This window comes from Marmota marmota, unplaced genomic scaffold, assembly GCF_001458135.2.
Source record: "Marmota marmota marmota unplaced genomic scaffold, marMar, whole genome shotgun sequence".
Taxonomy (NCBI): Eukaryota; Metazoa; Chordata; class Mammalia; order Rodentia; family Sciuridae; genus Marmota; species Marmota marmota.
The window spans coordinates 31,505,874-31,516,880 of record NW_026000240.1 but is presented as its reverse complement, the minus strand read 5'-3'; the positions used below and the strand labels follow the sequence as shown (position 1 = coordinate 31,516,880).

General features: G+C 40.6%; 1 protein-coding gene across 2 annotated transcripts in view; it reads right to left on the bottom strand.

The window, feature by feature from the left end:
* Positions 1-438: 438 nt before the first annotated feature.
* The window catches only part of Cpne4 (copine 4), a 470,863-nt gene continuing 460,294 nt past the window's right edge, over positions 439-11,007 (bottom strand). For both annotated transcript variants that reach the window (XM_015487310.2, XM_048793882.1), the window contains exons 15-16: positions 7,521-7,757; positions 439-2,174 (exon numbers count right to left, since the gene is read on the bottom strand). In XM_015487310.2, the coding sequence (XP_015342796.1) occupies positions 2,040-2,174; positions 7,521-7,757 (372 nt within the window). In that variant the 3' untranslated portion in view covers positions 439-2,039. The remainder of the gene's footprint in view (positions 2,175-7,520; positions 7,758-11,007) is intronic.

Genomic DNA, 11,007 nt, shown 5'->3' with positions numbered 1-11,007 from the left:
TGTCCTTACCACCTCATCTCACAGATCCTGGGGATTTTGACATAAACGTGGAGATCTCAAGAGATGTTTGAGAATGACACAGTGTATATGGAAAGTCACACTTAACCTATTAAATCTATAATGGATTAGAGATTGATCGCAGGGTACATTAACATCATCCCTGCATTTGTTAAACATCTATTGAGTGCTTACAATACAGCAGGTGCATAAACATGGAAGTTCATGTCCTGGTTTGCGGTTACAAATAACCGTCAGATATGTCTGTAATATATGACATGAAAATTTTAATTCCTTGTTTGTTATAAGCAAAGATCCACATGCTTCCACAGGACTATGAAAGAGCTATTCCTAACCCTAAGGCAACCTCACCTACAATGAAACAAATCACTGTTGGGAAATTGCCTTGAGAAGAGAAACAAGACCACAACTCTTAGAAAATTTTCTGTAAGTACCCAATTTATTCATAAAACAATCCAGTTTAAATATTTATGATTTTTTTCAGTCATACTTTTTTTTCCATCATTCCCAAAATGTTGTGCATTTGGTTGACATGTATTTGCAAGATTAGGATCTTATAATTATAACTCTGGAAATCGTACAAGGCTTATTATTATTTTCTTATTCATCCTGCTCTCCCTCAAACACAGAACAAACAGATTTATTTTATCTTGTGATTTAATTCATCTCTTTGATGAAAAAAAAATCCTCTTTGTGCCTTTTATGCTTTCTGAGAGAAGATGAGATGAGCGAAACATTCATTGTTTTGTTTCAAGATGAACCAGCATACTCCAATAGAACACCTCCATCCTAAAAAACAACCCCAGGTATTTCTGTGTGTAGAGATTGCTCTCAGGAGTGATAAAAAAGAGGCAAAAAGAAGCCCCACATTAAGCACAAAGATCAATATCTGGGGGATATTAAATATCATATGGCCATTTGCTACAGACAATATTCCATCCTTGTGGCTGCAATGAAGACTCTGAGGTCACTCATTCCCAGGGACTGATGTAAAATTGGTACCATTCATGCAGTGTTGTGTGTTGTTTCTTTGAAGAGAGCAGGGACAAGCCTCGAGGAGCACTCCTTAGTCTTGTTTAAGGAAGAGGTATGACTATAAAGCAGTGAGACTGATTTGAGATGTTCAGCTTCTGGAATCAGTCTCATTACTTTCTACTCTCACCTCTGAGACAGGTAGGACCCTATGCTATTGGCAGAGAAGGGGTGCCATTCTCAAGCAGATTGGAGGGAGTTGCCCTGTTTGGGATGGTCTCTATTATGACACCCTAACGTCTAGAACCTCACCCATCTTAGGCATTGGCATCACTTGGGACCTTGTTAGAGATGCAGAATCTTGGGCTCCACACAGACTTACTGCATTAAAATCTGAATTTTAACAAGACTCTCTGGAGATTTGTGTACATGGTGAAGTGTGAGAGGGGCTGGGCTCAATGCCCAGACCCAGTTCAACAAGACTACCTCTAGGTGGATAAATTTCATTAGTTAGAGAGACCATTCTCAGCAGGGAGAAATTATAGATAACGACTGCAAAAAACAGTGTGAGGGTTTTTTATTATTATAATTATTATTATTTTAAACATGCAAAATACAGTCCATGCATCTGCCATTTTGAAAAGTCTCTCATCTTGTGACAGATAAAACCAAAGTTATGTTTTGGCTATCAACGTTCAATAAATGTTTCAAAATGCTTTACAGTGTAAAGATAATAAGAAATTTAGCAAAATTTGAACAAACCTGTATAAAAAACGGATACATATACCATTTTATTTCAAGGCGACATGCTGTAAAGAGTAAGTTATTATGATTTGTATTTTTTTTTTTTGTAAAAAGTCTTTAACAATACAAGGGCTTAACAGATTCAGGTTTTGGGGCTACACATGCAAAAAAAAATTTGTCAGTTGAAAATCACCAAAACGTGCTATTTTAAAATGTGTATTATTATTTTTTAAATACAGGTAGAGTAAGAAGTATTAAATATTAGCAGGAGTAATATTTCAGAACTCTGTAAAAGTGTGTGGAGTTCATGGAGCTAGTGTCCTGGAAGACTCGTATACTTCTGATGAACATTTTGGTTTAATTCCTTTGCCATTGTAATAGTCCACAACTTGGTTCGGGACTTCAGCCAACACACTCTTTGCAAGGGCAGCTGGAGACGCCTGCAGAGAAGAAGAAATTACCATGATTTTGGCTCTTGGTCATTCAGACTCGAAGTGTTGAGTCCTTCCTTGTGTCTCATTCATTCATTCATTCATTCATTCATTCATTCATTCATTCATATCTGTTGGGAATCTATTCCACGCAAGAGTTGTCAGATTGTTAGCAAATAGATCTTTAATTTCATCTTTCTATTTTTTTTACACTTTTCTCTCAAAATATAAAACTATTTACATTTGATGACAGGTGAAGGTTGGAAGGCAGAATGAATTGTTCTGCAGTTTTGATTCTGGTTTGCATTCAATTCTAGATACTTATTTTCATGCACTGTGCTAGGGTTTATGGGTCTATGGTTCTTGCCATCAGTAAAGCTGTAATCATGTGAAGGGAGCCTCACATCATCAAAAGGAACCCTTCTGTAAGGTAGAGTGGGACACAGGATACAGACCAGCAGCATCACATTACATGGGAGCTGATCAGCCATGTAGACTCTCAGACACAACCTGGAGCTCCTGAGTCATAATCTGCATTTTAACATGATGCTCTGGGGATTCTCATGTATATTGAGATTTGAGAAGCACTGCTAGAGGAAGTCAGACACTGTGAACAGAGCACAGGGAACAAAGAGACTAAGTTATCTTGGAGGAAATAGCAACAGGCTTCCAAAAGGTGGTGGTATTTAAGTTGGGCATATTTTTAAAATGTAAGGAAAAGGTAAGGGGGTGGCGTTAAATCATTCTAGGGACAATGACTCATCTGATGGGGAAGAAAGGTGTGTGCATGTGTGAACTGGGGATTCAGGATTTGTGGGCGTTTGGCTAAAAAATGAGCTTGGGGTAAGGGTCTTGAATACCATTCTTAATTCACTTATCGTAATTCTATTGGCATTGTGAGTCTGCTGTAGGATTTGGAGGCTGGGGCACAGGACCATGTGATCTACAGTGATGAATCTATAACTGAAAAGTACTGAAGTTAATATCAGGCATGAACTCTGGAGTTAAGTAGAGCTGGATTCTATTCCTAGTGCTGGTGTTTAGTACTATCTGCACAAATCCTGGGCAAGCAACTTTAATTGCCTCCTATTAGTGAAGAGGTTGAAAGTTTGGGCAGAGTGACTAGTTAACAAGTGTTTGAAATGCCAGAGGAACGAGGACTGGCCTAAGTGCCTGGGTGACAGCATTGCTATTTCTTTCTTTCCTGTGTGGTTTGCCCCTCAGTCATTCAATTTGCTAAGCCTCAGTGCTCTCCAAGGTAAAACAGGAAGGAAAGAAATTCAGTTCATCTAACAGAGTCTCAAGAAAAGACACATATGTTTGGAAAAAAAAAATCTGAAAACACTGAGGAGTTTTTTGAAAGTGATCTCTTGCATTTTGAAGATGTAACAGCCTGTGGAAAATTCAACCTCACTTTACAAACAACTGCTCAGGATTATGTGTTAGACCATGGTCCATGTGCACACTGGGGAAGATACAAAAGTTATTATTGACCTCTCCTTGACCATCTGTATCGTGAAGACTAATAGGCCAAATATTTGATTTTGCAGCCTCTGTTGCTTTTAGGGATGGTCATGTGACCCAGTTTCACCCTTTGAGATATAAGTGGGAGTTTCCTAAAGGATGTGTCTTGGAACTCTCTTCCTCTTGGTTAAAGGGGACAGACATGGTTGCCTCTAGTTCCCTTTTCCATTTCTTTCTCCCTTGAATTAGACTGTGATTCAATCTTTATTATTGAGGGATCATGAAAGGAAATCATGACATGCTGACCCTCATACTACTGAGTCACTGAAAAAAGAAATTGCCCATAGTTACCAGCCCCTAACTTCTAGTTACACAAGAAAAATTATGTTTGCTCCACCTTGGCACTGTTGGCACTTTGGACTGCATAATTCTGTGTGGGGGACTGTCCTGTATATTGCAGGGTATTGCCAGCATCCCTGGCTTCTAGCCACTAGATGCAGATAGCACTCCATAATGGTCACTGTTGAAAATGTCCCTTGATACTGCCAAATGTCTTGTGGGTAGTCATCCCTGGCTAAAAAACACTCATTTAATCCACTATAAAAACAGATTCACTATTACTCACAGCCAAAATATTCCTACTGTCAAATACAACCTTCAGCAATGATGGAAATGTTCTATCTGTGCTGTCTGGTATGGGAGTCACTAGCCACAGGCAACTCTTGAGGCTTTGAAATGTGGCTCAAGTGACTGAGGAACTGAGTTTTAAGTTTTATTTAGTTTTAATACATTTAAATAGCCACATGTGGCCAGTGGCTACTCTATTATAAAGCATAGTTCCTAAGTGAGTTTTCTTGAATATCAGAGCTAGTTGCAAGCACATGAGGTTGTGGGGACATTAGTTGGTTAGGGAAAAGTCAAACATGTAAAATCAGCTGGTAAAAACAGTAATAAAATGTGTGTACACTAACCACATCCTTAAACCAGGCACTGTGCTAAACTCTGTATAGACTCCCATCTTTAATCTTCCAGTGTGTGTAGCATTTGCCTCATTTTAGAGATGAGTTTGTAGCACAGGGAAATTCAATAATTTTCCCAGAGCCACACAGCTTGGAAACCATGCCTTATTCGTTTTAAAGCTCTGACTTATCATGCAGAGCAGAAAAAAAACAGGCAACTCAAGGCTTACTGGTTTATATGAACTGATACCAGCTCCTCACCTTCTCTTTTATTGAATTCTGAGCAGATTAGTTTGGATAATGAAATGGTTCTCAAAATCTAACTCAAAATCCATGAAGATAAGGCAGGTGAATATGCTCCTGGTTCTCTGCCTTAGTTATTCTCAGAGCCACTGGAGATACTACATAGCACAGAGACTATGAGCAGCACCCCACTTCCTTTCCCTGCTTAGGATACTTTTCTTGTTGCCAGTTCATCTCCAACTCCTGGCTCACCAATGCTCTATCCTTTCCCCAAATACCAGCTTGGAGCACTGAGGCTTTCCTCATAGGTACCCCCCTCTGCTCTGAGGTCCCAGAGAAACATTTTAGCACTTCTCAACCATCCACAGGTTGCATCATATGTCTGTTCCCATGATATAATTTTCCAGAAAATCCCTTGAGGCTAGGATCCATGGTTCTACCATCTTGCTATGGTTGCAGTGTCTAGTGTGTGCCATGCACAGCTGGCCCTCCATGAGTGTTTGGGGAAGAGGATGGAGGCCTGAGGTAGAGAGTAGATCTTTTGATGGCTCTGTGATATTGTTCTTGCACATATGTGTTTGCATGTACGTGCACGTCGGGGAGGGGAGTGGGAAAGCGTGGTTTGGGGCAGTTCATGGATCTCCTAGAGAGTGAGCTCTTTGATCCCTCTTCACTCAGGCAGAGTTATGAATGGTAGTCCACGCCTTGCTGTCCACATGCAGACACCTTGAGTGCATGGTGAGCATCTTTCATTTAGTGAGTGTTTTTATTTGTAAATCTTCTTAGGAAAGAGAAAGATGGGATATGGTGGCATAATTACCCCTCACCCACATGCATTGCCCCGAGAGTTTGTCGGGGAGATTGGCTCACTGCTGTTACTTGAAAACTCTCTGTGCACTCCACTCTGCAGCCAGGGATTGATTTTCTGCTCCTTTAATGATTTTAATGACACTGCAGCCTTCCTTAAAAGGACAATAGTAATTATGTGGCAGTACAGTTATGAAGAATCTCATCATTCAAGAGCCCTGGAGTGTATAGTTACTTCCCTGTGAGGCCCAGAAAGGTCATGAAATCTAGGGTTCAGGTGAGGCTGTGGGGCTGGTGATTTATTTATCTGAATACTCACTGTAAAGTCTGCCCCAAGAAGACAGCAGAACAAGCCATTTCTGAAGAGAACATGCACTGCCAGGTTCAGTAGAGCTGGGGTCCCAGTGTGACCCCAAATTGAAACTGTGCCTGAAAATGAGTTTTTGACTGGAGGAAATGACTTTTCCAAATAAGCACCGGGAGAGAATGATTGGAGTAGATGTCATGGTATCTGTGGCTTCCTCACCCTGAACTAAATAGTTTACTGGAGCCCCATGAAGACAGAGGCTGCAGCAGAAGCTAACGAAGATATTTCTTGGAGGGACCCTTGAGATATGGAGACACAGACTTCCCTGAATTAACGCTCCAGGTGACAGAGGGCATAGGGCATGTTGGTGAAGGAGGGGATTTTTCCTTTCTCAAGGAGACTGGGAAGCAGCTTCAGGACATGGGGAATTTGGTGATTCCCTCCTGGTGGGGCAGCCCAGGTGTGGTGACTCATATGACTGTCACCACCAGCAAGGCAGAAGGCAAGGCTGTAGTGGGCAGCTTTCACAGGAGGATTGTCTGTAGCCACCCACCCCTAAGGACTCCCAGACCCAGTTGGAGAAGGCTTGAGAGGAACTTTCTATGAATCAGAGAAGACATCCCTTTGGGTGATCCTAAACCTATAGGTGCAGGGGTTTGTGGCAATTTTGACTGTGTTCCTTTCTTCAGGGACTTAATAATTATCCGCAATTTGGAAATGCAAAAAATTGTTACTGTGCGTCTTTTAAATATCATCCTACAGCATTGTCTAATGGGCCAGGTTCAGGGCTGTTGGGGAATGTGATGCTGCTTTACTACTTATTATTGATAAAGATCCAAGATGTAAAGTTAGAAATTCATTTGTAGAAAACTGATAGGATGCAAACAATTTCTATCCAGTAGAGAAGGTCATTCAATGATTATGGTTTGTTTTTTTTCTTTCTCCTTTCTTCATTTTTTCCTTTTTCTTTTATAATTCTGATGGTCATTAACCAGTCTATTTTAGCAAATTTATTCCAACATTTCCCCCTCACTGATCATATTCAACTGCTCAATATATTTCTTTGAACTACCTTTGTCATCTTGTGCATGAATGTTTTAAATAAATCTTTGATGCTGCTTACTAGATATTTACAGGGGATTTAGGTTTCATACTTTACCAAAGCAAAACAGACTTCTGTTGGGGCATGTGGCTTGACAAGCAGGACCCGGGCTGATTTTCGGTTTATCCTTGCTACTTAGGCACCTTTGAGCAGCTTCCCAGCTGTGCACAGCAGCAATGGGTGCAGCAGGTGCTAGAGATCTTAAATTGTATGAATGAGGGCAAGCATCAGTAACATTTTGGCTACCATAGTTAGTATGACTTCTTGTCTATACATCCATTTACACTTCTTACTCCAAAGAGTCATGCTCTATACATATCCTTGCTGTGGGAGATGGCTGTCCTAGGCAGGGATAGCTGGTGTTTGCTTCAAGAATGACAGATCACCACACACATTGGTGAACACATGTGGGAGGTGAGCACGCTTTGGTTCTCTTCTCCCACAGGAAGTGCCCCCATGACATATATGCGTACGTGTTTGAAGTTCCTGAAGGGCACAAACTGGACGATGTCTCGAAGGACAGGCTCTCCCTTGGGTGACCTCAGAATCCCATCGTCACCATCCAGCATCTGCATGTCACTGAAGTCAGCATTCCCCACTCCAACGATGATGACCGACATAGGGAGGTGGGAGGCATGGACAATGGCCTCCCGGGTGTCGGCCATGTCTGTGATGACACCGTCTGTCAGGATCAGCAGGATGAAGTATTGCTGAAGTCGGATGCCAGGTGGTGGGGAATGGGAAGGAGGAGAGACAAGGACAGTACAATACCAGTTAGGCACTGGGGTGGCTTCATTACTTAGTGACCACAGCAACAGTGATGTCCGATATTTTTCTGAGTGCCTCTTCTGAGCAGCCCTAAAGTCTTAAGGTTAGGATGCACGGAGTTTACAAGTGGGTGTAGTAATTATAGCTTAATTTTAATAACCACCTCACTGGCAGTTCCAAAACACAGTGTAGTATAAAGAGTGGGAGTCAGAAATTGATGGGAGTGGCTTCAAAGCCTCATCCTTCTAGACCCCAGGAAAATCTCTCAATGCCTGTAGGTCTCAGCATCTTCGTTTCACAAATAAGGGATGGGATGAGATCATGGATATAGCCTTCCTCAGCTTGAAAATTTTTTAAGAATTTAAAGCTGTGCAGTCTAATACAATAGACACTAGTTCCATGAGACTACTGAGCCCTGGAAATGTGGGTAAGGCAGTGGAAGCACTGAATTTTAAAATTTTTAGTGAATTTAAATTTAATGTTAAAGATTGATACCCAATTCAGTTATTGACCGCTTTTTAGTTATGTTTGGAACAACTCAGGTACATGAATCTATATTTTCAGCTATCAACTTATAATATCTAAATGGAGATCAAGTATTGGCCATAACTCAGCACCCAGAGATACTGTAGTGTGAAATATGCACAGACTTTAAAATTTTGGTACAAAAAAGGAAAAAACAATCTCTCTGATAATTTTTATATGCTAAAATGACAATATGTTGGCTCTTTTGGATTTTAGAATCTAACCACTCCAAAGATAATAAGCTGCAGACTGTTGCATCAAAACCCTGATGGAAATTTCCACTACAGCTAGCAATAAGAGCTTCTTCCAAAGTCAAGTTGGTAAAATGCTCATGGATGAGGTATTAGAGCTTTTAATATATCTAAGGTCATAGTTAGATAAAGAGGAGACTTTTTTTTCTAGAAGAATTTCACAAAAATCAAGAAGAAAATCTTATAGCAATTAACTCCCTGGCACAGTTTGCCTATGAGGTTTATGCTCATGACCCTAAGAAATATCACTAATAACAAGGGACTCTGGACCGCAGACTGTTCAAAGAACAGGAGAAACCTCTGGGAAGAAGCACCTGTTCCTGATCTGGAGGGGCAATTTATCTGGTGATATGTGGATTAGATGCTTCTTGCATATGGTCCCGTCTCTTGACTTGTCCTTTCAGAGCAGACCCACCACCCCGAAGGAATGAGTAATAGCCAAAACCCATGCTGGCTTATACCAGCCCCACGTCCAGGCCTAGGTCAGTACTTTCTCTTTTTACTTTTGCATGTCCTGGTATACCGGAGGAGATGAGATAGTGCACGCTTTAAACTGGGGTCTGGGGAGCTCTAGGGATGCTTTGGACACTGTTATGAATAAAGGGGATCAAAGAGAACAAACAACTTTTCACCTTATTCCTTAAGCAAATTTAACAAGAATAATGTCTTTTTTTTTTTATCTGTTTTATGTGTTGATTTTCTGAGCAAGATATCATTTAAAGAATGGGTTCTAGAACTAAAATACAGTTAAAAAATAAAATGAAAAACTGATTCTGCCCCAAACTTCTCCCTAAATCTTGCATCTATGAAGATTCAATTTGCACCAAGGCCTCTGTGATTGAGGGAAAGGGGAAGCCTTGTAGAGTCCACATATTAGTGGAGATGATGGTATGCAATGTTGAGAAGTATCAATGGTTTCTCAAGAGAGAGGAAATATGAGCAGGGAGGAGGCATGGTTTTCTTAGCTTCCACACCCAGGAGAAACTTGATCACATCAAGCCGTCAGCCTCTCTGCTAGATGAGACTGGGGAACTACACGTGGACAAGCTCTTCTTATTTCAGAGCTTCTGTATAAGGAGAGAGGAGACATAAAATACTCAAGTAAACAGAAACATCTAAAGTATTTCAGGTAAGAGATAAGTGCCACAAACAAAAAGTAAAGCTGAGGCATGATAGGGATGGGTGGATTTTAGATAAAGCAATTCAGTAGGATCTTTCAAAAGAGTTGATAGAAGAGTAGAGACCTAATGGAAGCAGAGACTGGCTCCTGTGGAGGTTTAGGATAAAAGAAACCTTAGCAGGGAAGAGCAAGAGAAAAGGCTTAGGGGTGTGAATATGTTTGGTGTGTTTAAAAAGCTGTGAGAGGCCAGTGTGACTGGAATTGGGAGCAAAAGAGAGTGTGAGGAGAATTAAGATCAAGAGGTAGGCAAGGTGTATTTCACATAAAGCCTTTTAGCTCATATGAGGGGATTCAAATTTTATTCTAAGCATGATAAGAAGACATTGGAGAATTTAAAGCAAAGGAGTAACATGATACTAATTTTGTTTTAAGAAGATGGGTCTGTTTTCTGCATGAAATAGAGATTGTAATGGGAAAAAAAATGAAGGAGGGAATCCAATTAGGAGGTTTTTGCCTCAGTTCAAGTAGAAAGTTGGTGACCAAGAGTAGCTATGAAGGTAGTAAGAAGTGGCAGAATTTGGGCTTTATTTTGAAAATAGACTGCTATAACTTGATGGTAGATTAGAAAGTGGGTGTGTGACAGCCAGGCTTCAAGATGGCACCCAATAATCCTCACTTCCTGGTTAATGTCTTTATGTAGTTTTTCTCACACTGAATTGGAATGCCCCATCTAACCAATAGGGTATTATGGAAATGAGGGAGTGCCACTTCTTAGGCTAAATCATAAGAGACAGTGTGACTTCTGCTTTACTCCTTCTTGGCTCACTGGCAGCCCATGTAGTAAAGATCTGAAGCCTCTAGCAGCAACATGACAGGCAGGTGAGTGAACCACCTTGGTAGCAGAACTTTCAGCCCCAGATCAGCCTTCAAATGACTCCACCCTAGACAATATCTTGACTATAACATCAACCACCCAGATCGACTGTGCCTGAATCTCTGATCCACAGAAAATGCACAAGATAATAAATGCTTATTGCTGTTTTAAACTGAAAAGTGTTGAGACAAATGTTCATGAAACAAAAAGTAACTACTACAGGACATGAAGGAAAGAAAGGAGTGAAAAACCACATCAAGCTTTTGACTTAAGCAACTAGGTGAATGTTGGAATCATAGAGACTGGGAAGTTGGAGAAAGGAGTTGGGATGAGTGAGATGGTCAAAAGTTCTGATTTGGATATGCTACGTATGTACTATTGATATCCTGATGGAGATGATAATAAACAGTTGAATGTATGAA